Source organism: Oncorhynchus tshawytscha, linkage group LG16, assembly GCF_018296145.1.
Source record: "Oncorhynchus tshawytscha isolate Ot180627B linkage group LG16, Otsh_v2.0, whole genome shotgun sequence".
NCBI classification, from domain to species: Eukaryota; Metazoa; Chordata; class Actinopteri; order Salmoniformes; family Salmonidae; genus Oncorhynchus; species Oncorhynchus tshawytscha.
Window position 1 is genome coordinate 32,045,705 of NC_056444.1, and position 26,331 is coordinate 32,072,035.

Genomic DNA, 26,331 nt, shown 5'->3' on the forward strand with positions numbered 1-26,331 from the left:
TTTTAAAGTGTAGATTTTGACACATAAACAGTACCTTGAAGATATACAAACAATTAGTGAGTCGGCAGAAAATGGCTGACTAGTTACTATAACAGTCCAACTTGATTTCTCTCAGTTGTGTACTTGGCATTGGGTTGCTACAATGTAAATAACATACTTTAGAAGTATTTAAGGAGGATTCCTTCCATTCGGTCACAAAAAGGAACACAACGCGTTATGGTTAAGTAAAACTTTGATACAGCAGAACAACCACTGCGATAAACAAACTCACAATAACAAATACTTGAACTTGAATTGCTTTGCTGGCTGACAAAGAGATAATACTGAAAAGGCTATTTATTTGTAATTTTTTTGAGCAAGTCTCTCTCTCTCTCTCTCTCTCTCTCTCTCTCTCTCTCTCTCTCTCTCTCTCTCTCTCTCTCTCTCTCTCTCTCTCTCTCTCTGGCTTCTTGTAAACAGCACATTGAGTGTGATTTAGAACAGCTAAGCAGGAGTGAGTGTAAGATTAAATGGCAGGGTGAGCTAGGCCGGGATTCAATCAAACCCGCCTTAGCAATGTTTACTCAGTGTCTTTATGTACAATATCCATCCCAGGGGGGTCGCCCTGGTCGTAGTTGTAGGTTTTTATACATAACCCAAGACCAGTCTGTGAATTCATTTGACCATTTGAAAAATAACCACTGCATAAATACTGCAATCCGGGTTGGGTTAAATTGACCTCCTAGTCTTTTTTTTACACTGTTGACGTACCTTGTTCTAAACGAAAACATGTAAGGGAGCAACACGGTACTTCATATAATACTACACTGATAACAGACAGAAAAACATCCCTTTAGTTCACAGCCCTCTTTGATTAAACAGATAGCACTGTGCCGACTAAACCTCCCGACCGTGTGTGTGTTTGTGTGTGTGTGTGTGTACACGTCTGTCTGCTTGTCTGCCTGCATGTGTGTCAGCCTGCGTGTGTGTGCACGTGAGCATGCCTGTGTGCTGGTGCTAGGTCAACATTTGCTTGCGCTTTCCAGTTTAAAAACCTTGATAAGGATCCATCCCCTCTCAGAAATAAAACTCCCAAGGCCGAGCTGTGGAAAACATGATGGTGGTTGTGACTAACGACAGCACAATAGATCTGCTGGTATCCTATCCATTCTAACCCTCAAGTGCTAGGTGTTAGTGTGTTTGGCTGGAGTGAACTTTTTCTATATATTCACAGTTATTGTCTGTTTAGTGTCATTTAATTTAGTCACACACTGTTTTGTGTGTGTGTGTGTGTGTTTGTGTGTGTCTTGATAAATTAGAACAGTACAGATATTATTTAAGGTCAGCTAAATTCATTCACGTTGTAAGGCACATATCATGGAGGGAGGGAGTCCTTCAGAAGAAGCTTATAAGACCATATTATTTTGCCTCTTCAGATAGTCCTTTATGTTCCCAGAGGCACTCTGTACATTATTAACCACAACGGGTGTGATGCTTTGCTTCAAAAAAGGCACTTTGGCAAAAGTACAATACAAATTTCGGAGTATAAAAAAAAAAAAAAAATTCAGATACATCAAATAAGTTAACATAACAAAAGTGTCTCGTTCAGAACTGAACAATGCAGCTAACGATGATCATGTCAACACCTGTCTAATGCATGTGATGCAGGTCAAAACACAACCCACACACGAAATAGGATGTCTTCAGTTCTGCTGCATTTTTACAGACAGAAAAAAGAGAGTACTTGTTTCTTGTTTTTGACTGTCTCTTCCGAGTGAATTTTCAGAGGGAAGGTTGGTGTTGCATAGAGAGCAGAAGGGAAGATGAGTTGGAGACACACGACTCCGTGATAGGCGCTAGTACTTCTGCACCAGAGGCACTTTGACAGTCTTTACTTCTGATATATGAGAGGACTTCTGGATGATGCAGCTGGTCGTCCCTGATCCGCCGCTGTCCTTTCCCTGCGCCAGGTTAGTCAAGGCCATGGCTGCGTTGATCTCCTTCCAGTACGTCTCGTCTTTGCCCCGCACCTTCTCCTTCTGAACACCCCCACTGAACATAACACACAGAGAGACAACGAACGCAGAGTTAGAGAGAGATGAACGAACACAGAGAAGAGAGAGAAGAGAGAGATGAATGAACACAGAGAAAACAGAGAGAGAAGAGATGAACGAACACAGAAGAGAGGAGAGAGAGAGATGAATGAACAAACAGAGAGAAGAGAGAGAGAGGTGAACGAACACAGAAGAGAGAGAGAGAGAGAAGAGATGAATGAACAAAGAGAAGAGAGAAGAGAGATTAATGAACACAGAAGAGAGAGAGAAGAGAGAGATGAACAAACACAGAAGAGAGAGAGAGAGATGAACGAACACAGAGAAGAGAGATGAACGAACACAGAGAAGAGAGAAGAGAGAGATGAATGAACACAGAGAAGAGAGAGATGAATGAACACAGAGAAGAGAGAGATGAACAAACACAGAGAAGAGAGAGATGAACGAACACAGAGAAAAGAGAGAGAGAGAAGAGATGAACGAACACAGAGAAGAGAGAGAGAGATGAACGAACAGAGAGAAGAGAGAGATGAACGAACAGAGAGAAGAGAGAGATGAACGAACACAGAGAAAAGAGAGCGAGAGAAGAGATGAACGAACACAGAGAAGAGAGAGAGAGATGAACGAACAGAGAGAAGAGAGAGATGAACGAACACAGAGAAAAGAGAGCGAGAAAGAGATAAGAGAGATGAACGAACACAGAGAAGAGAGAGAGATGAACCAACAGAGAGAAGAGAGAGAGAGAGAAGCGATGAACGAACACTGAGAAGAGAGAAGAGAGGGAGATGAACGAACAGAGAGAAGAGAGAGATGAACGAACAGAGAGAAGAGAGATGAACGAACACAGAGAAAAGAGAGAGAGAGAGAAGAGATGAACGAACACAGAGGAGAGAAGAGAGCGAGATGAACAAACAGAGGGAGATGAACGAACAGAGAGAAGATAGAGATGAATGAACAGAGAGAGAGAGAGAGAGATGAACAAACACCGAGAAGAGAGAGAGATGAACGAACAGAGAGAAGAGAGAGAGAACAAACGCAGAGTTGAAGGAGGAGAGGGAGCTCTACAAGTACAGAAGGAATCTGTAAAATACACTCACTTGTCACATTTACTTGATCCAAGGTCCATGGTTTCTGAAAGCACAACAGAAAAAGAGGTTCATTTAACGATGTACACCTTGGGGTCAATGAGGATTAATTAAGGACCTAGTTTGAGGGGCTGGTGAGGAGTGCATGGGGGTGTGTGTGTGGGGTCAAATCTGTGCTGCAGTAACATGTGTTTCTCTGTTTCCACTTCTGATTCAGATGCAAAACAAATAGTAGCCATGTAATAATGGACAAATCTTAACTAAAAAGGCACCGTTAACACCCAAATTTTGACATGAATAACACAACTGCACTTTCTTAAATCTTTTTTTTATATCAAACTGCATATACTTGTATTTTCATTTGAAAACAAATTAGACTGAGAAAATATGATAGAAATGAGAAAATAGGAATAAAAACGAGAAAGGGGGAATAGAGAAAAAGCTAAGTAATTAAGAAAGAGACTTCCCACATTCAGACACAGGAGCTGTTTATATCTCATAGAAAAAGCATTGGTCAGGAATAAAACAACGAAGTCAGTAAACAATGAAAGCTATCAGTTCAACCAGTCTGTTTAAAACCACGTCCATCTAATGTGTTGTGTTCTCACCAGCCAGACCCTTAGGTAGAAGGGCAGTTATGGTGTGTGTGTGTGTGTGTGTGTGTGTGTGTGTGTGTGTGTGTGTGTGTGTGTGTGTGTGTGTGTGTGTGTGTGTGTGTGTGTGTGTGTGTGTGTGTGTGTGTGTGTGTGTGTGTGTGTGTGTGCGTGCGTTGAGGTAATGGTGGCACAGCCGCAGAAGGCCTCTTGTACTCTTACCACCTGCCAAGCTGCAGAGAGCTTCGAGAGGGGGCAGTGGGTAGAGTGGTGATGTGAGGGGGGCAGGTTTGGGCTCAGAGCTACAGCAGCCTCTGCCTAGCGGTGAACTCTACCCAGTGATGATGATGACTGGCTTGGCACCCTCCATTAAAAGAGATCTGGATTTCCTGCTCATAAAGCCTCCAGGCACACCCTTCGAAAAACATACAGCCAGGGCCAATGAGCTGCTTTAAGGAGGGAGCGTGCAAGGAGACAAAACTAAGAGGCAACCTGTGAGTGTCTGTCTGTCATTGTAAAATAAGAATTTGTTCTTAACTGACTTGCCTAGTTAATTAAAGGTAAAAAATAATAATAATTGAGCTGAGCATTAGGCAAAACCAGGCGACTGATTGGAGGTGAGGTAAGGCTCTCTTTCTCTCATTTTCAATTTAAGGGATTTATTGGCACAGGAAAAACATGTTTACAAAGTGAAATAGATAATAAACAAAAGTGAAATAAACAATAAAAAAATGTGCAGTAAATATTACACTCACAAAAGGTCCAAAAGATTGCAGACATTTAAGATGTAATATTCTCTCTCTCTCTCTCTCTCTCTCTCTCTCTCTCTCTCTCTCTCTCTCTCTCTCTCTCTCTCTCTCTCTCTGTGTCTCTCTCTCTCTCTGTCTCTCTCTCTCTCTTGTATCTCTGTGTCTCTCTCCCTCTCTATCTCTGTGTCTCTCTCCCCCTCTCTCTCTCTGTGTCTCTCTCTCTCTGTCTCTCTCTATCTATCTCTGTGTCTCTCTCTGTGTCTCTCTCTCTCTGTGTCTCTCTCTCTGTGTCTCTCTCTCTCTCTATCTCTGTGTCTCTCTCTCTCTCTCTCTCTCTGTCTCTCTCTCTCTGTGTGTCTCTCTCTCTCTGTGTCTCTCTCTCTCTCTGTGTCTCTCTCTCTCTCTCTGTCTCTCTCTCTCTCTGTGTCTCTCTCTCTCTCTGTGTCTCTCTCTCTCTCTGTGTCTCTCTCTCTCTCTGTGTCTCTCTCTGACGCCAGCTGCTTTCATTCAGGATGATTGCCCTCCCAGATCGCCCTATAGACACAGAGGCAGGGAGGAGAGACAGACGCTTGCCTCGCACCACATTTCCCGTAAAGAAAATGTTCGGAACATGTACGAGTCCCTTTAACGAGCAGCCACTTGTACCGCCACCACTGCAAATCATCGCCGACGGGGTGTTTTGACCATTTTTTTTTTACGCGAATGAAAATTCAGCCACACATTTGCGGCTGGAATTTGTACCCACGCTTCTTATAGGTGGCGAGGGAAGGAGGGTCGGGTGGGGACAGAGTTATTAGGTTACTTAGAGAAAGTCAATTCTCCTACACAGCTGTAGAGCTGGAAAACCATGTCCTTGCTTCTTCCTGCAAGGGTCTCAGAACCTCATTGGCCGACACCGGAGAAAGGACACGCGGTGCGCGCCGCAGCCGTTTTCTAAAGACCTTAATCTGGAGTCTAGACAAGGAATACAGAATCCTGCAGGGCCACAGTACCCCCACACACACCCCACACATTAAAAAGAAACGGTAGTAAATACTACAGTAATGTCCACAAAAACACTACAGTCCACAAAACAACATTCTTTAACTGTAGTAATACTACAGTATTTAATTTGCATATACCCTGCCCATTCCGCTCCCGCATATCCCAATTTGTGCCACCCATAAGTGAGAAACCTACATACCAAGTACAGACGATATTGTGCTAGTTCAGACCCCAGGCCTATCTACCTTCCTATAAGTTGTGGAACATTTGCTCTTTTGGTATTTGTCAGGTAGGTTTCCTCAAGGAGAAAGCCCCCACTTCATGTCAAAGATAATAAAACAGAAATACTACAGTAAATACTTCCATAATGTCCACAAAACCACTATAGTAAATGCTACAGTTTTCTTGCCGAAGGAACCCCCTCCCAGGCAAACCGGCGACCCAGGAACCCCCCATCATACATACCATCCATCATACAAAGTGACATTTTCACATATTTTCGTACCATCAAGTGAATGATAATGGCAAGGAGAAGTAATCAATATTTTTTAAATGCATTGATTTGGTAGAATTACTTCCGGCGCCGACAGAGATGGCCGCCTCGCTTCGCGTTCCTAGGAAACTATGCAGTTTTTTGTTTTTTTACGTGTTATTTCTTACACTAGTACCCCAGGTCATCTTAGGTTTCATTACATACAGTCGAGAAGAACTACTGAATATAAGATCAGCGTCAACTCACCATCAGTACGACCAAGAATATGTTTTTTGCGATGCGGATCCTGTGTTCTGCCTTACAACCAGTGTAACGGAGTGGATTACATGCAGCGACCCAAAAAACTACTCAGAAAAAGAGGGAAACGAAGCGGTCTTCTGGTCAGACTCCGGAGACGGGCACATCGTGCACCACTCCCTAGCATTCTTCTCGCCAATGTCCAGTCTCTTGACAACAAGGTTGATGAAATCCGAGCAAGGGTAGCATTCCAGAGGGACATCAGAGACTGCAACGTTCTCTGCTTCACGGAAACATGGCTAACCGGAGAGACGCTATCCGAAGCGGTGCAGCCAGCGGGTTTCTCCACGCATCGCGCCGACAGAAACAAACATCTTTCTGGTAAGAAGAGGGGCGGGGGCGTATGTCTTATGGCCAACGTGACATGGTGTGATGACAGAAACATACAGGAACTCAAATCCTTCTGTTCACCTGATTTAGAATTCCTCACAATCAAATGTAGACCGCATTATCTACCAAGAGAATTCTCTTCGATTATAATCACAGCCGTATATATCCCCCCCAAGCAGACACATCGATGGCTCTGAACAAACTTTAACTCTCTGCAAACTGGAAACGATTTATCCGGAGGCTGCATTCATTGTAGCTGGGGATTTTAACGAGGCTAATCTGAAAACAAGACTCCCTAAATTTTATCAGCATATCGATTGCGCAACCAGGGGTGGAAAGACCCTGGATCATTGTTACTCTAACTTCCGCGACGCATATAAGGCCCTGCCCCGCCCCCCTTTCGGAAAAGCTGACCACGACTCCATTTTGTTGATCCCTGCCTACAGACAGAAACTAAAACAAGAGGCTCCCACGCTGAGGTCTGTCCAACGCTGGTCCGACCAAGCTGACTCCACACTCCAAGACTGCTTCCATCACGTGGACTGGGAGATGTTTCGTATTGCGTCAGACAACAACATTGACGAATACGCTGATTCGGTGTGCGAGTTCATTAGAACGTGCGTTGAAGATGTCGTTCCCATAGCAACGATTAAAACATTCCCAAACCAGAAACCGTGGATTGATGGCAGCATTCGTGTGAAACTGAAGGCACGAACCACTGCTTTTAATCAGGGCAAGGTGTCTGGTAACATGACTGGATACAAACAGTGCAGCTATTCCCTCCGCAAGGCTATCAAACAAGCTAAGCGCCAGTACAGAGACAAAGTAGAATCTCAATTCAACGGCTCAGACACAAGAGGCATGTGGCAGGGTCTACAGTCAATCACGGACTACAGGAAGAAACCCAGCCCAGTCACGGACCAGGATGTCTTGCTCCCAGGCAGACTAAATAACTTTTTTGCCCGCTTTGAGGACAATACAGTGCCACTGACACGGCCTGCAACGAAAACATGCGGTCTCTCCTTCACTGCAGCCGAAGTGAGTAAGACATTTAAACGTGTTAACCCTCGCAAGGCTGCAGGCCCAGACGGCATCCCCAGCCGCGCCCTCAGAGCATGCGCAGACCAGCTGGCCGGTGTGTTTACGGACATATTCAATCAATCCCTATACCAGTCTGCTGTTCCCACATGCTTCAAGAGGGCCACCATTGTTCCTGTTCCCAAGAAAGCTAAGGTAACTGAGCTAAACGACTACCGCCCCGTAGCACTCACATCCGTCATCATGAAGTGCTTTGAGAGACTAGTCAAGGACCATATCTCCTCCACCCTACCTGACACCCTAGACCCACTCCAATTTGCTTACCGCCCAAATAGGTCCACAGACGATGCAATCTCAACCACACTGCACACTGCCCTAACCCATCTGGACAAGAGGAATACCTATGTGAGAATGCTGTTCATCGACTACAGCTCGGCATTCAACACCATAGTACCCTCCAAGCTCGTCATCAAGCTCGAGACCCTGGGTCTCGACCCCGCCCTGTGCAACTGGGTTCTGACTTCCTGACGGGCCGCCCCCAGGTGGTGAGGGTAGGCAACAACATCTCCTCCCCGCTGATCCTCAACACTGGGGCCCCACAAGGGTGCGTTCTGAGCCCTCTCCTGTACTCCCTGTTCACCCACGACTGCGTGGCCATGCACGCTCCAACTCAATCATCAAGTTTGCGGACGACACAACAGTGGTAGGCTTGATTACCAACAACGACGAGACAGCCTACAGGGAGGAGGTGAGGGCCCTCGGAGTGTGGTGTCAGGAAAATAACCTCACACTCAACGTCAACAAAACTAAGGAGATGATTGTGGACTTCAGGAAACAGCAGAGGGAACACCCCCCATCCACATCGATGGAACAGTAGTGGAGAGGGTAGCAAGTTTTAAGTTCCTCGGCATACACATCACAGACAAACTGAATTGGTCCACTCACACAGACAGCATCGTGAGGAAGGCGCAGCAGCGCCTCTTCAACCTCAGGAGGCTGAAGAAATTCGGCTTGTCACCAAAAGCACTCACAAACTTCTACAGATGCACAATCGAGAGCATCCTGGCGGGCTGTATCACCGCCTGGAATGGCAACTGCACCGCCCTCAACCGTAAGGCTCTCCAGAGGGTAGTGAGGTCTGCACAACGCATCACCGGGGACAAACTACCTGCCCTCCAGGACACCTACACCACCCGATGCTACAGGAAGGCCATAAAGATCATCAAGGACATCAACCAACCGAGCCACTGCCTGTTCACCCCGCTGTCATCCAGAAGGCGAGGTCAGTACAGGTGCATCAAAGCTGGGACCGAGAGACTGAAAAACAGCTTCTATCTCAAGGCCATCAGACTGTTAAACAGCCACCACTAACATTGAGTGGCTACTGCCAGCACACTGTCAATGACACTGACTCTACTCCAGCCACTTTAATAATGGGAATTGATGGGAAATGATGTAAATATCTCACTAGCCACTTTAAACAATGCTACCTTATATAATGCTACTTACCCTACATTATTCATCTCATATGCATACGTAGATACTGTACTCTATATCATCGACTGCATCCTTATGTAATACATGTATCACTAGCCACTTTAACTATGCCACTTGGTTTACATACTCATCTCATATGTATATACTGTACTCGATATCATCTACTGTATCTTGCCTATGCTGCTCTGTACCATCACTCATTCATATATCCTTATGTACATATTCTTTATCCCCTTACACTGTGTATAAGACAGTAGTTTTTTTGGAATTGTTAGATTACTTGTTCGTTATTACTGCATTGTCGGAACTAGAAGCACAAGCATTTCGCTACACTCGCATTAACATCTGCTAACCATGTGTATGTGACAAATAAAATTTGATTTGATTTTTAGATAGTTTTTCATTATTTTGACCTTCCCACATTAGAGTTGGAAGAGGAAGTGTAAACTCTAACGTAGCCTATTAGCTAGAAAGGTAACTCTAAACACATTTTCACTAAGAGCAGCTGTATAGCAGGTTAAACAAAGGTTAGCCATGTGTTGGCAAAAATGTACATCCAAGTCAATAAAACCTACCAGCAGCACTTGCCACACGAGTAGCCTATTCACGGGTGCTTTTTTAAAGCCTGTCAGATACTACAGTGAGTGTAATTGGCTCCAGTGACTGTAATTTACTGAATGTTAGGAGTTGAGAAATAAAGTTGACATTATTAGAAAGAAGATATTCTCCTCTTTTCTACTGAAGGTATGTAATTTTTAAACATTTAAATTATGTTGTTGCTAGCGATGTTCATTTAAAAAAAAATTGGGGGGGGTGTCAATTTTTATATACAGAATATATATATATTTTTTTTGCAGTTTTGGCTGGACACCTGAGAACGGCGCCGGAGGGGATGGCTCCTATCCAATTGTGCTAGTTTGTGTGTTTTTTGACGTTGTTTGTAACTTATTTTGTACGCAATGTTTCTGCCACCATCTCTTATGACCGAAAATAACTTCTGGATATCAGAACAGTGATTACTCACCTCGTACTGGACGACGATGTTTTCTTTAACGTGTCGGACGCAAAGGATTTACTGCTGATACCGGACCAGGCCCAAATCCACAGGTCCGGGTGCCTTGTGAGAATTCCTTCGGCGAGTGTGTAACCCGCCTCTACCATCTGTCCTATTCGCCAATGTGCAATCACTGGAGAAAAAACTGGATGATCTCCATTCGAGACTATCCTACCAATGGAACACTAAAAACTGTAATAACTTAAGTTTTACCGAATCGTGGCTAAATGACGACATGGATAATATACAGATGGCTGGGTTTTCTGTGCATCGGCATGACAGAACAGCTACCTCCGGTAAGACAAGGGATGGTGGTCTGTGTCTATTTGCCAATAATAGCTGGTGCGCGAAATCTAATATTAAAAGAAGTCCCAAGGTTTTGCTTGCCTGAAGTAGAGTATCTCATGATAAGCTGTAAACCACACTATAACTTCTGAGTTGAGTTGTCATCTATATTTTTCGTAGCTGTTTATTTACCACCACAAAGTGATGCTGGCACTAAGACCGCACTCAACAATAAGTATCAGGCCATATGCAAATAAGAAAATGCTCATCCATAGGCGGTGCTCCTAGTGGCCGGGGATTTTAATGCAGGAAAACTTAAATCCGTTTGACCTAATGTCTACCAGCATGTCACATGTGCAACCAGAGGTACAAAACTCTAGGCCACCTCTTCTCAACACACAGAGAGACGCTTACAAAGCTCTCCCTCGCCCTCCATTTGGCAAATCTGACCATAATTCTATCCTCCTGATTCCTGCTTACAAGCAAAAACTAAAACAGGAATTACCAGTGACTCGCTCAATACAGAAGTGGTCAGATGACGCGATGCTAAGCTACAGGACAGTTTTTCTAGCACAGACTGGAATATGTTCCGGGATTCATCCAGTGGCATTGACGAGTATTCCACATCAGTCACCAGATTCATCATCGACATCGATGATGTCGTCCCCACAGTGACCGTACGTACATACCCCTACCAGAAGCCATGGATTACAGGAAACATCCGCACTGAGCTAAAGGGTAGAGCTGCTGCTTTCAAGGAGTGGGACTCTAACCCGGATGCTTATAAGAAATCCTGCTATGCCCTCTGACAAACCATCAAACAAGCAAAGCTTCAATACAGGACTAAGATTGAATCCTCCTCCTACACCGGCTCTGATGCTTGTCGGATGTGGCAGGGCTTGCAAACTATTACGGACTACAAAGGGAAGCCCAGCCGCGACCTGCTCAGTAACACGAGCCTACCAGACGAGCTAAATGACTTCTATGCGCTCTTCGAAGCAAGCAACACTAAAGCATGCATGAGAACACTAGCTGTTCCAGACGACTGTGTGATCACACTCTCCGTAACCAATGTGAGTAACATTCACAAGGCTGCAGGGCCAGACGGATTACCAGACATGTACTCAGAGCATGCGCTGACCAACTGGCAAGTGTCTTGACTGACATTTTCAAACTGTCCCTGACGGAGTCTGTATTACCTACATGTTTCAAGCAGACCACCATAGTCCCTGTGTCCAAGAACACCAAGGTAACCTGCCTAATTGACTCCAGACCCATAGCACTCACGTTCGTAGTCATGAAGTGCTTTGAAAGGCTGGTAATGGCTCACACCAACATCTTAGAAACCTTAGACCCACTCCAATTCACATACCGCCTCAACGGATCCCCAAGGACCCTGTGACTAAACACCTTCCTCTGCAACTGGATCCTGGACTTCCTGTCGGGTCACCCCCAGGTGGTAAGGGTAGGCAACAACACATCTGCCACTCTGATCCTCAGGGGCCCCTCAGGGTTGCGTGCTTAGTGCCCTCCTGTACTCTCTGTTCACCCACGACTTCCCCAGGAGACTGAAAAGATTTGGCATGGGTCCTCAGATCCTCAAAAAGTTTGACACCTGAACCATCGAGAGCATCCTAACCGGTTGTATCACCTCCTGGTATCCGACTGCATCCGACCGCAAGGCGCTACATAGGGTAGTGAGTACGGCCCAGTACATCACTGAGGCCAAAGCTTACAGACATCCAGGACCTCTATACCAGACGGTGTCAGAGGAAGGCCCTAAAAATGGCCAAAGACTCCAGCCACCCAAGTCATAGACTGTTCTCTCTGCTACCGCACGGAAAGCGGTACCGGAGTGCCAAGTCTATGTTCAAAAGGCTCCTTAACAGCTTCTATCCCCAAGCCGTAAAACTGCTGAATAATCAAATGGCCACCCGGACAATTTACATTGAACCCACCTCTTTTTTTTTTACGCTGCTGCTACTCGCTGTTTATTATCTATGCATAGTCACTTTACCCCTACCTACATGTACATATTACCTCAATTACCTTGTCTAACCGGTACCCCCTGTATATAGTCTCGTTATTGTTATTTTATTGTGTAACTTTTAAAAACCTTTTCTTAACTCTTAACTCCTTAAAACTGCATTGTTGGTTAAGGGCTTAACCAACAATGCAGCATTGTAAGCATTTCACGGTACCTGTTGCATTCGGCGCATGCCAGAAATACAATTTGATTTGAGATGAAGATAGAGAGGGAGATGAACATCTAGAAATAGAGAGAGATTAGAAATAGAACAAACCACCGCTTGGATTTCAGGTTTCAACTCTTTAGCACATTCCAGAAAAATCCTCAAACACTTGTCAGGCCAAATCTCTCTCTCCTTCTTTTCCTTTCTCTCTTTTGGTTCTTATCTCTCGCTTCATCTCTCGCTTCTCCTCCTCTCTCTCACGCTCCCTCTCACTCATTCTGTCTCTCTTTATCAGTCTCAACGGTGTTCTTTCTTTCTTTCTCTCTCTCTCTCTTTCCTTCTCTCTCTGTCTTTCCTCTGACTGAAGTGACTTGCAGTAACACACTAGATTTAAGGTGCTTCAGATTGACCCTTCTCAAGCAGTCCAGCCAAAACAAATGCAATTATGTTTCTCCCTTTGATTTCACAAGGAAAAACTAGATCTGTTATATGTCAAGAACTAGCATTTCTTCCACGGCGTCACAGGCCATTTAAAAGCCTTGAAATTATAACAGCGTTTTTTTCCCCCTCTTCTCCTTCTTCTCCCTTTCTAGCTCTCTGACTTCTGACCAGATTGACTTTATCTGACAAATATTAGGCCTCATTCTCTTACTTTGATAGACTGGTGTAATACATGACAAGAATTTGCAGTGGTCTACTCTACATTACTACTTAGTGAAAATTTCCCAATGGATTTTGATAATTTCCTGGTTAGAAAAAGTGGAGGCACAATAACATAAGCTTGCTTCCCCTATTTTGATAGTGGGCAAGCAGGCACTTGGTTTGCTCTATTGCTCAGGTGTCAATTGCTTCAGCTAATGTACGTAGCTAGCTAGTGCTGTCGACTCCAGCATATTCCATGTATCTCAATCTATTCTCTCGGATTAATACCAGTGCTAGAGACAGGATTGAGACTGATTCAAATATGCTCCGTTCATTCATTTGGTATAATAACAGCTATGCAATTACATCCCAATTACATCCCAATTACATCCCAATTACATCCCAATTACATCCCAATTACATCCCAATTACATTGTATTCATGTGTTGGAGGTTGTTATGTTACTGAATTGAAATATCAGCTCAATATTTGCTATCGTGTCAGACAGTCAGGGAAGGCCTATTGATAGGTTGCCAATGACGACAAGCCATACAGCAGACAACAAAAAGACAACAAAAACAATACTAGGGTGTCATAGTGATAAATAAAATAAAAAGATATCTTTGTCTTATAGTTTCTTTAATCTGTCTTTTGTGTTGTTTCCATTGCAACAGGCACACTCAAATCAAGCAGATGCAGTACATGTTCTTTATGATTTGAAGTAGTATTTGAACCCGGGTCTGGCCTGCAGAGCTCTCTCTGAGCAGCAAGGCTGTGAAGCGGCTGTGGGTTCCAGTTCAGTATGTTTCAGAGCAGGGCAGCCAGTGTCCAGATGCTGTTCAATCCCCCCAATGTCCCATTAAAAAAAAAACATGTTTGTGTGAGGCCTCCTGCAGCCTCGGAGCAGAGCGGAGGGTGTGGTCGCACGCGTCGTCTACCCAGAATCCCCCCTGAGATCCCGACCCGGCCAGAGTACAATAGAGTAGAGTACATCCAGAGAAGGCACACTTCCAACCGCCTTTGCCTAAAACATCTAAAACTCTGATTTTTTAAAACAAAAACGGTGCCAAAGAAACTATAAATTGTCAATAAATCATAGTGGAACCTTTATTTATTTGTATTTTCTTTTGGGACTTTTTTCTCCTGCTTTGCTAAGGAACCGAAAGTCATGCAGTCTACTTTGCTGCTTACCTTTCTGTTATACTGAAGTGATGGTTTCAAGTCCAAAAACACTTGCTCACTTAACATCATGGTGGGCAATAGAGGAGGTTGAACACAGTGAAAAAACATGAAACAAAACAAGCAAAAACAAGCAACAACGAACTGACAAATGAGAGAGGGAATAGAGTACACCTGCTTAGAGAGGATGGGTATGTTTTATCACAACCAGCTGCTGCTGTTGTTAGCAACACACAACAATAAACACACCACACTGGCCCCTGGTGCACAAACCAAAGGCTGCGCTAGATTAGGAGACAAAAAAACACACGCTCACGCACACACGCAGTCAATGAGCTCAGCCTATTCCCCCTTCGGCTCCCGACAGCCAGACGAAAGAGAAGCGAGAAACACATCTCAGATGGGACGGACACAATCACAGACACCCCACTGATGCCAAGAGGTCAACTGACCAATAGAGAGCTGGACAGCCCAATGATCACCCAATTATGTGACCCTGGTGACTGGAGAAGGCCAATCAGTGAGCTATGACTCAGGAGTTACAGTATTAGCTTCTGTCCCAAATGGCACCCTATTCTCTACATAGTGCACTACTTTCGACCAAAGCAAAAGTAGTGCACTACATATGGAAAAGGGTGCTATTTGGGAAGCATGCATAGAGATGAGTAACTCTGACTGTTCCCATCTCGAAGAGAGAAGAAACGGTTCAGACCACAACCAATCTTTCAGCACAACTTACTGGATAGGAAACATTATGGGACAACCTAACTCTCGGCTCATTTACAATAAGGTGAATGTGCAGACAATAGGAGTTCTTGCACAGATAACAATTGACCAAATACTTTGTCCAGTCATGATTGTTGCAGCCGAGCTGGAAAAATACATCTTCCTCTACCCATACATTACAAAAAACAACTATATGGACCCTACCTTTCTTCTCAAACAACAAACATGGAGAGGAAAGGGAGTAAGACAGACAAACACACAGACAAACTGTACAGACATACTGTATAGACTGTCACTAGTGACACGGTGGAGGGCTTGGCTTTTCCCTAGTCTTTTCCTGGTGGTTTCAAATGGTCTCTTCTTTTTTATATAATGTCAAGGGGAGTCTGTGAATGAAGTTAGGGATGTCTTGGCACTCCTCTGGTCCTCCCTCCTTCCTTCTCTCCCTGCCTCTCTCTGGGGCAACAATCCACTCCGAGGCTGGGGATCCATGGGCCCTTACTGGCACTGGGCTGGCCTGCCAGGGCCCAGGGGCACACTGAGACAGTTACACTCCGACATAGAGAAAGATTATGGAAAATTAGCCGTCACTGCCTACTTAGCTTACAATGCCTTTAGGTTCATAACTTTAACATCGAAAAAAGGAAGTTCAACGGAAGAATCATGTCTTAAGTGTAGAATTAACAATGACTCAATAATCCATGCTTTCTGGGAATGCTATGAAGTCCGGAAGTTGTGGACGGAGCTAGACAGTTGGCAGTCAGAAGTATTACAATGTAAACTTACTTTTAATCCGTCTGTCTGCATATTTCAAGATATGGCATGTGGGGGTGTAATGGGATACCCGATGGGCTGGACGATTCTCTTATCACTCATCTTGAAAAATCGTACACTAAAAACTTGGAAATCGAGTTTCATTAACACAATGGAAAATATTAAAAGTGCGTCAGCTACGGAGAGAAAGAAAATGGTGCAGTTTCAGGCCATGTGGCAGAAAGGCATGCTGGCGCTGGAGATGGGGGTGACTGCTTGTGGGTCTGGGTAAGTGTGATGTAGTAGATGTTTCTACAATGTTGTCCTTTGTATGTATGTGGATGTTTTGTATTGTATTTATACAAGATACAATTACATCTTTAAAAAATGGTAAATGATTAAAGAAGTTCACAAAACCAGTGAGTAAGGTCAAAAGAGGTATTAAAAAAATATGGCATCCTATTGTTTTATATTTTGCATAAACTTTTATACTCCAGTGAGGTACAGTACATTAATCCAAACTAGCAGGCGATATTACAGAGTATTAGCATTCAAACCAGACCAGTCCGTTTCACCTTTCAAGGGATCCATCCCAAATAGCACCCTATTCCCTACATAGTGCACTACTTTTGACCAGAGCCCCGTGGGCCCTGATCAAAAGTACACAGTAAAGTACACACTAGGGTTCCTCAAGGGTTCTTTGGGAAGGGTGATGGTTCTATGTGGAACCACACTGACCCGAAGCCCTTTAATGGCTCTTTGCAGTTCAGAAAAGGGTTCTTTCCTCTTGTAGTGATCATTCTAATGTAGAGGCGGCGGCTGATTATAATATTTTGGGGCATGGTTTTCTCATAGCTCTTTTTGTGTAACAGTGAGTGAGTGTGTCATTGCAGTCGATCTAATCTGTTGGGATCTGCTATTATAGGACTATGGCCAGTAATGATGTTTTGTGAAAAACTTCTCTAAGTCAATAGTTCTCAATTCTTGCCTCATGGAGCCATAGCTGTTGCAGCGCTAGCACACCTGACTCAACGTGTTAATAAACACAATAATACCATTTTTACAATATAATATGGCTATTCAAATCAGAATTTCAAAAACTGTTTGGTTCAACAAAGAACCATAAAAAACAGTTCAATATAGCACCAAAAAGGGTGGTAAACATAGAGGAACCATTGTTTGGTGCTAAATACAATTAATGGTTCTTTATAGCATACAGGTTCATTTAGAACCTTATGAGGATGATTTTTTATAGAACCTTCAAAAAAAGGTTCCATATAGCACCAAAAAGGGTTACATTATGGTTACAAGCCAAATAAACATTATTTGGCACAATTGAGAACCATTTGTTTTTTTATGTGTAGTGCACTATATAGGGAATAAGCTGCTGCGTGGGATGCACTCTAGGTTTCAGATTTTCAGCCCATAAATCTATCACGGCTGCAGCATGTCGCTGAGTTGAATAATCCTCTGGTAAGTCGTCACTTTATGGCCACAGAGGAGCCATTGTACTGGGAGGAATGGTATATGTCCCAAATGGCACCCTATTTTCTATGTTATGAACTACTTTTGACCAGAGCCCATAGGACTTTGGTCAAAAGTAGTGCACTATATAGGGAATATGGTTCCATTTGGGGCACAGGCCTGGATTCAGGTCAGAAGTCACTGTAAACAATACTTGCTAGTTTGTAAATGTTACATTATTGTCCTCTTTCTGGTAAGAACCACAGATCTTGCTGTAGGTAGGTGCATGCAATAATAGGTACCTATTAATAACCTAGTAGTAGTAATAACATCCAGGCTATCTGAGTTTAGATGTAATAGACATTAACAATCCCCGATCCAGCTAGATACATCAACTATAATATCAGAAATATGCTCCCTGTAGAACTCTTTTAAAACGGATTGGTCTGTCCTTTTTCGTATAACTTGGTCTGTCCTTTTTCGTATAACTTGGTCTGTCCTTTTTCATATAACTTGGTCTGTCCTTTTTCGTATAACTTGGTCTGTCCTTTTTCGTATAACTTGGTCTGTCCTTTTTCGTATAACTTGGTCTGTCCTTTTTTGTATAGCTTGGTCTGTCCTTTTTCGTATAACTTGGTCTGTCCTTTTTTGTATAGCTTGGTCTGTCCTTTTCGTGTAACTTGGTCTGTCCTTTTCATATAGCTTGGTCTGTCCTTTTTCGTATAACTTGGTCTGTCCTTTTTCGTATAACTTGGTCTGTCCTTTTTTGTATAGCTTGGTCTGTCCTTTTTCGTATAACTTGGTCTGTCCTTTTCGTATAACTTGGTCTGTCCTTTTCGTATAACTTGGTCTGTCCTTTTCGTATAACTTGGTCTGTCCTTTTTCATATAGCTTGGTCTGTCCTTTTTGTATAACTTGGTCTGTCCTTTTTCATATAGCTTGGTCTGTCCTTTTCGTATAACTTGGTCTGTCCTTTTCATATAGCTTGGTCTGTCCTTTTCGTATAACTTGGTCTGTCCTTTTCGTATAACTTGGTCTGTCCTTTTCGTATAGCTTGGTCTGTCCTTTTCGTATAACTTGGTCTGTCCTTTTCATATAGCTTGGTCTGTCCTTTTCGTATAACTTGGTCTGTCCTTTTCATATAGCTTGGTCTGTCCTTTTCGTATAACTTGGTCTGTCCTTTTCGTATAACTTGGTCTGTCCTTTTTCGTATAGCTTGGTCTGTCCTTTTCGTATAACTTGGTCTGTCCTTTTTGTATAACTTGGTCTGTCCTTTTCGTATAACTTGGTCTGTCCTTTTTCGTATAGCTTGGTCTGTCCTTTTTCGTATAACTTGGTCTGTCCTTTTTCGTATAACTTGGTCTGTCCTTTTTCGTATAGCTTGGTCTGTCCTTTTTCATATAACTTGGTCTGTCCTTTTTCATATAGCTTGGTCTGTCCTTTTTCGTATAGCTTGGTCTGTCCTTTTTCCACGACGTCTGCGTAGCAGATGACACGGACCACGGCATTCTCAGACCACGATGCATCATTCAGTGATGGGGGGGGGATAAAAACATACCTAAAATGGGAATCACACTTTGTCTTTGGAGATGAATGAATACTAAGTGATTGGTGTGTTTAAACATGGCTGTGTCTCAGAGAGTCTGAGTGTTTACCAGTGGCTTAAACACTAGCTAATCAGAGTCACATCGCCAGCCAAATGAGAGGGTTCGAGAGAAGCGCCTTTCAATCAGAGAGTAAATACATTGTTAACTAAAGTGCTCCTTTTGTGTGGTGTGTATGTGTGTATGTGTGTGTGTGTGTGTGTGTGTGAGTGTGTGTGTGCTGCCAGGCAATGTGAACTAAAAGAGAAACGTCAACCATCATCATCAGAACCTTGGAAGATCAGAACCTGGGCAGGGATGAGCGTGACAGAGATTCATACATGTCTGCCTGCCGCAGATGGTTGGCACGGAAACGGTCATCACGTCAGCGAGCTCCACTCTTCCTGCTGTTAGAGATTGAGGTTAGATTTGTACACGAGCTCTATCAGAGCCATGTCTGATAACTGTGGATCAGTACGTGCATACTTCAAAACACTGACCGAACAACCACAAGATGAGTATGGGTCGCTGGGGACGTATGAATATGGTAACGATATCCCCCGATGACGTTGAGCGAGTGGTTGAGGTGAGTCTCAGAACGGGCCTCATGGTTAAACTATTCAACAGATGCCTTATCATTATCCACTGTTGGGTTGAACAGGTACAGGCAAAACAACACGATGCTCTGAACCACAGAGCTGGAGTCTTTCTCAATAATCTTGGTCCTTTAAGACAAATAGAAGTTGTTTGCAGTATACAAAAAAACACAGAAAAAAAAAGATTGTACACCAAACTCTTGTGTAAACACAATTTGCTTGGGATTTTTAAGTGTTTTCTTGGACTAAAATAGCCCATTCTGGAGTTAGAACACAAATGATATGTTTGCTGTGCACTCTCAGCATCATTACGTTGCAATTTCCTCACAGTGGGTTGAAACTCAAGGCCCTCACACACAGTGTTTGTGTGTGTGTGTGTGTGTGTGGTATGTCCATGAGAGAGCCTTGACCGTTCAGACCACTCCTGGTCACACCTTCTACTCTGTCATTAAAAAGATTCCGCAGCCGTCCCATGAGAACACTATTGTGGACAATTGTTTTAGACATGAGGTTGTTTCATTTTTTTTTTTTAAATAGAACCAATTTGTGTTTTGTGTGGACTCGGGGTGAGTGAGTCAGTTAACCCAGCTGTATTTTGTGATCTGCTGATTGTTGGGTTCTGCTGCCTGCGTGTATTTGGGTGCTTCTCAAACCTTGACGCTGATGACTTAAAAACGATCATGTTGAGAAATGCCTCTCACATTAATCTCCACTCCTGACGTCTATGTTATGAGTTTCACTATAAACAGAGCCTGGGTGATGTTTGTCCGTTCACACTTTACTTCTCGATGCAACCGATTGTTCCAGTCTGAATGAACCAGGCTCGTTCTGCTCTCTTCTGTTCTGTTAGCATCACTTCCAGTTTCTGTCTAGTTGGTGGCGGCTAACATTTATCTCATAAATATAAAACCAGCCCAACTGAACCCAGCGCTCCATTTCTTTCCATGTACTTATCCACACACACACACCCCTTCTTACACCCACAACATCAAGCCAAGATAAAGATCAGCATCTAGCCAGGATTCCACTTCTGTCTGTCACCATCAGCACTACCCACCACGCCCACAGAGATACAATGATGCAAACACCTACATTACAGTAGATTCTCTTCTCTACACTTTTTGGAGAGGACCTGATTTACTTCACTTCTTAAACATCGCATTATGAATGTTCTAGAAGAGATGGTTTAGTCTTTGTGTGAAAAAGGCTGTATTCTACCGGACACATCAGCACTTACTCACTCATTCCAGCCTTTCAACTGAAAACCACTGACTGATGGACAGAGATAAAGAGAGAAAGGTCAGTGCCAGGGATGGGATCCCCCTTTTCTACTTATTCTAAAAGTTAAGATATTTTGCTTGCCCACCACACACACACACACACACACACACACACACACACACACACACACACACACACACACACACACACACACACACACACACACACACGACCTTAGTGAGTCTTGGCTGCTGGGTTGTTCTTTTGGAACAGCCTCTGTCCTCCTCCCTCCTTTATTATTACGAAAGGGTGGAAAGAAGGATCCGTGGCCAGTCCTCCCGTCCCTGCCTGCGCTAGCTGGATTCCTAAGACGAGTCTCATCTACTGCAAGTGGAATCCACATCCATCAATGTCACACAGAGGCTTATTGTCACCCTGCAGACCCAGTAAAGTATTGTATTCTCAGCTCGCTGTGGCCGCCTAACGCTGGCTTCATCTAAATGACATATTGTCCCATCACTCCACGAATGCAACGTTCCGTGGCGTTTCTCTTTTCTAAAAATCAAATGTTTCCGACTTTCCACCCTTTCAACGGAATTGTACTGCTGTTGTATAAAGCATTACAGTACTTTGCTTATTTTATAAACGAGCTGAGAGGAATGGAGGATTCAAACTGCATATACAGTACTATACCTCAATAGACTAGATGAAAAGCTGACCAGTTCCACTGATAATGATGACCTTTTCTTTTTCTTTCCTGATATAACCTAAACGGTGTGAAACAGTAAACATTACAGATGGTGGACTCTCTCTCTCTCTCTCTGTCATCATTCTAAAGCACCTCCCGAGTCGGGCTGGTAGCTAAGCTGCTAAACTACTAACCCTTTCCATTTAGGGAGATGAGATTTATAAGTGTGTTTTAAACAGATTTTTTAAACAGCATACACACATAGAATACCGTACAATTCTCCTGGATTGAATAACTGTCTTGCATTGCTGTGACCTAATTCAACAAACCTCTATGAGTCCCCGGGGTCCTGTCAAACACTACTGTTTTCATTTAACATATTTTGTAATCGTTTAAATGTTGCCCGCTAGCATTTGTAACAAGTCACTTTAATGCTATAAAATACAGGTGAGCTTCAATCTTAACGCGTTGTGTGTCCTGGAAACGTCTTGAGCAACCTATCTGTCTGAGAAAATGGGCGAATGGAAAAAGTGTGTTCTTCTCGAAATTACTGAGACGTTTTGGCCCTCTGAAATATCGCAAACACATAAAACATATTTATCACTATTTAATAGTAAAATGCTGTCATGGTATTAAAATCCAAACACAGAGAGTTTGAAATTGAAATGACACAATTAGGGAAATAGACAATAATTTATCATTTTATTCTTCTTGATTGATCCACTTATCTAATCTAAAACAGAACCTATAAAAGCTCATTTTTAGGAAACTTGGCTGAACAAACCAAGTGTTTAGTAAATAACAAAAAAAAAGACCACCATTATCTTAATGAGACCAACTAGTAAAAAAAAGTAAGTAAGCACAAATTAAGTAAAATGTTGGTGATATATCATATCTGCTTAGTTGTACAGTACATTAGACCGAAGCAGAACAGAACCTGAGAAAATGTACCACTGTCAAACCTCTGAAAAATCTCTACCCCAGACCTCTCTCTCCCCTTTCACAGAAACGTTGAGAATGATTTGCCGTATAATGATCTATATCATATCGGACAGGGCAAAATCTGGTAGTGAGCAATAAGAAAAACATTCAGCTAGATTCATGCCATTTAATATGCCATTAAAGGGTAATTTGGCATGAAACCCTTGGCATGTGCATTGGAATTCTACTGCTTCTTGTTTTCAATAATATTACCAACAGGGTTTTACAGAGATCTTTTATTTTTTATCATCAAGCAAAAAAAAAAAAAAGGCTTGGTTTTTCCACTAAGTACGGGACAAAGTCAATGTGCGTCCCAAATGGCACCCTATTATCTATGGAGTGCACTACTTTTGAACAGAGCCCATAGGGAATAGGCCAGGGTGTAGGGAATAGGGTGTCATTTGGAATGCAGTCAGAGTAAATCTACACTCACCATCTCCTGCCACGTTCGACTGCTCTCTGAAGTCATAGATAAATCCCAGAGCTGATGCCAGACATCCACCAATTGTCCCATTAATGGACATTTATCCAACGGGATCCCAATCGGTGGGCACGGCACTTTGGCTTATGCGAATCAGAAGTGAGGCTGAGGTAGGGGCTTATAAGGAATGTGCCAGTGCCAAGAACTCAAGAGAGTTCATTCTCTCCTTCTCCTACAGCCTAGGTTTGACGCACAAACACACCTACGGCCCGGGAAGCTCAGCTCAGGCCTGAAATTTCAGACACTCTGTAATTGTCAAAAAGCTGAGGGATTCTTTCACTACAAAAAAAATCTGGAATATTCAGACAGGGGAGAAAATCTCCAGAGGAAATGATGCAAACTGGAGCTTAACTTGTGGAGTTGTTTTGAATCCAAACAATAACAGCTATTTCGATTTCACTCTCTCTCTCTCTCACTCACTAATGAAGAGGGGCTAGCAGGTGTTCGCGTGAAAATTCCCCTGAGACCACGCCTCCGGGAACTTTCCATGTGTTAGGATTCAAGTTCCCTTCTCTTCTCGCATGTAACAGAAGAGAAACCGTTCACAATAATGCCTGGCTGGCCAGCCCAGAAACCCAAGAGGAAGACGTCAGAGCCAAGACATTATATTTACCATGGAGATAAAATAGTTACTTTCTATTAAAACATTATGCGGGCCAGGTAAATGATTCCTTCTTACTATTTCTTATTAAATCGTTGGGTGGGAGGGAGGGGTGGGTTGGGCTGTCTGTGATGAAGCCTAAGCTAAGCCACTCTGTCTGTCGGTCTGTCTGTCCCTATCTCTCTCTCGGCCTATCTCGGTCTGCGTCTGGCTGGTGACTGACGTGCTCAGCAGGTGACTTAGTGAAAGACAGAGATGTTTCGGGTCAGGGAGTTGTAAGGATCTGATCGGGACAGAAGATTGTAACAGTCGCGATCGGTGGACTGTTTCATTGGACAGCCTCCCCTATCCGGCTTATACATCACTTCAAATTCCTCTCCGTTCCTTCGCACAAAGATAATGCAAAACACGTTTAGCCCCCCCCACTCCCCCACTCCTCCACCTCAATCCGAATTCCCTACAGGCACTTTTTAATACTGAACTGTATACACAGAATAGTGAAAACATTATTATCAGTTATGAAGTCTTCTTTGGAACAAAGGCCCAGTTGTTCTAGAACTGAAGAAGAACTGTCAGAACTCCATGCAGTGAGATTAGGTCTGATTGGTAACAGCACCTGCAAGCTGTGGCTGAAACGCCATGACACCATGAACCCTTCATAACATGCAGCACAAACAGCCGTTCTGATATCCAAGGCCAACCCACAGGCACCAAAACCAGGGGTTAAGGGACTGCACTGTGAAAAATGCATATGCCAAGAAGAAAACACCCACGCACACTTGTTCGTTTATCTACCTCGCCACTGGTTTGTATTACTTTAGCTTGGGTTTTTGTTTTATTTGCACTGAGCCCCTGCTCACGATCACACACGCTGGCACACACACGCGCGCGCTGGCACGCTGACACACGCGCACACGCACAGACACACACACACGTCTTCCCAGTTCTCTCTCACTCATGCCAAACAGTAGTCAGTGTGAGCATGTTACACATGGTCTTGTTGTGTCTCTAGTGTTAAACCCTAAAACCCAGTTAGAGGAGAAGGGGAGTTCGGGGGAATTCCACAGTGTACTTGACATTAGGAGGCAAACCTAAGAGAGGGTGAGGCCAGGCTATCTCAGTTGGTGTGAACGGAACACATAGAGAGCGGTATATTAGATGTAGGTAAGGTCCCAAACTAAGTAGGGAATAGGGAGCAACTTGCAACATGGACTTAAAGTTACCGTCCTGTGAAAATCTCACTTTTAAAAGTGAATATTCTGTTACCTCATACCCAACATACTAAAAGGCACTCCCACATCAGAGCTATCTTTTTGCAGGTGCATGGTGAACAGAGAGAAAGCTTTGAATAAAAGGGAAATCATATGCCATAGCTACCTAGGAGGTGCATTTCAGTAGCCACAACTACCTTATTAACTTTCACACTTCTGAAATGAAAGAAGAGTGTGAGAACAAAGGGAGTGCATGTGATCACTTGTGAACGCAACGTGATAACATGAAACTACACATGAAAAAAATACATGTGACGTGGGGATGCAAAACTTCAACATGTGTTACCATGAAACTACACATTTGGGGGCACGTGTGAAACCATGAGCTCATGTGAAGTAAATGTGACAACACGGGGATGCAAACGTTGTTCACTTGTGAAGATACATTTCCACATGTGAGAGTTCGATTTCCACATGTGAGAGTTTTAGCACAACATGTGAAAACAGCTATTTCACATGTCAAAAAAGATCACAAATAGTTTATGGGTTTTCTTAATCAATGACAATATGATTGCATATGACATTATCACTTAGTATTAGCTTTTCAATATGACCCCACCTGGGATTTGAACTCACACCCTCTGGATTTGGGGGACACTGATCTTTCTGCTGCATCGCAAAGTCTGCAGAGTTCCTCTACACATTCATTGCCTATAATACATCTCTGCACTTAGCGAAAGAATACCATCTGCACTGCTGTTTTAGTTAACAGTTGTTCTGACTATTCTCTCATTATTGATTTAATTGATGTATTTCAGCAATTTGTAGGTTTTCTGTATAGTCTGTTGATGAGGCATATTATTATGTTTTAATGTTACTCCTGAATCACCCTGATAAATATAATCGTTTTCCTTGAGTGTATTTTCTTTAACAAAGTTGAGATTTACTTTACTTAAGTCTAAAGTATTGGAATACAGGTGAAATCAGTCATGGTGGCGTAGCAGGAAGATCAGAGTGCTGTGAACCAAAACGTTATGAGTTCAAATCCCAGGTAAGGACATTGTTGAATAATACTTACTGTATAAATAAACATGCACAATGTAATCATGTGTGTCAAATGTGTATGTTAAAACCACTGACTGTGTGATGTTCCGGGGACATCTGTATGTTAAAAGCACTGTTTGTGTGTGCATACTAATGACTCCTTTTTGTTTTCAGGGCATCACCTGGGAAATCTCAAGTGAAAAATATTCACGTGTGAAAAATGTAACCCACGAGAAAGGTGATATGAAATATCATCACGTGAAGTGTTCCAAAAACACAGTTTCACACGTGCAAAAAAATGTCACATGAAATCATATTGTTTTTTCTATAAGGCAAAAACCAGAACCAGGCTGGTGAAACAAGACAACAGGGAGTGGAACAGCAATGGAACACCGTCACAGCGCCTAAGAACGTCTTCCTCACAATGAACGGGCCAAATGGGCCTGAGGGCAGGAGAATTAAATCAAAAATGTGCAGATGAGGACAGAGAAAGAGAAAAAGAGAGAGGCAGAAGCTAAATATTAAGGAAAGAAT

The 26,331-nt window shown here is 43.2% G+C and overlaps 1 protein-coding gene and 1 non-coding gene across 3 annotated transcripts in view; one reads left to right on the forward strand and one right to left on the reverse strand.

The window, feature by feature from the left end:
• Positions 1-933: 933 nt before the first annotated feature.
• LOC112215592 (homeobox protein Mohawk-like) overlaps positions 934-26,331 on the reverse strand; it is a 35,345-nt gene continuing 9,947 nt past the window's right edge. For both annotated transcript variants that reach the window (XM_042299102.1, XM_042299101.1), the window contains 2 exons: positions 3,128-3,161; positions 934-2,031 (listed from right to left, as the gene is read on the reverse strand). In XM_042299102.1, coding sequence (XP_042155036.1) covers positions 1,836-2,031; positions 3,128-3,161 — 230 coding nt within the window. In that variant the 3' untranslated portion in view covers positions 934-1,835. The remainder of the gene's footprint in view (positions 2,032-3,127; positions 3,162-26,331) is intronic.
• On the forward strand, positions 5,703-5,757 carry LOC121839712. The gene has a single exon (XR_006079187.1). It is a non-coding gene; the product is annotated as a U7 small nuclear RNA (small nuclear RNA).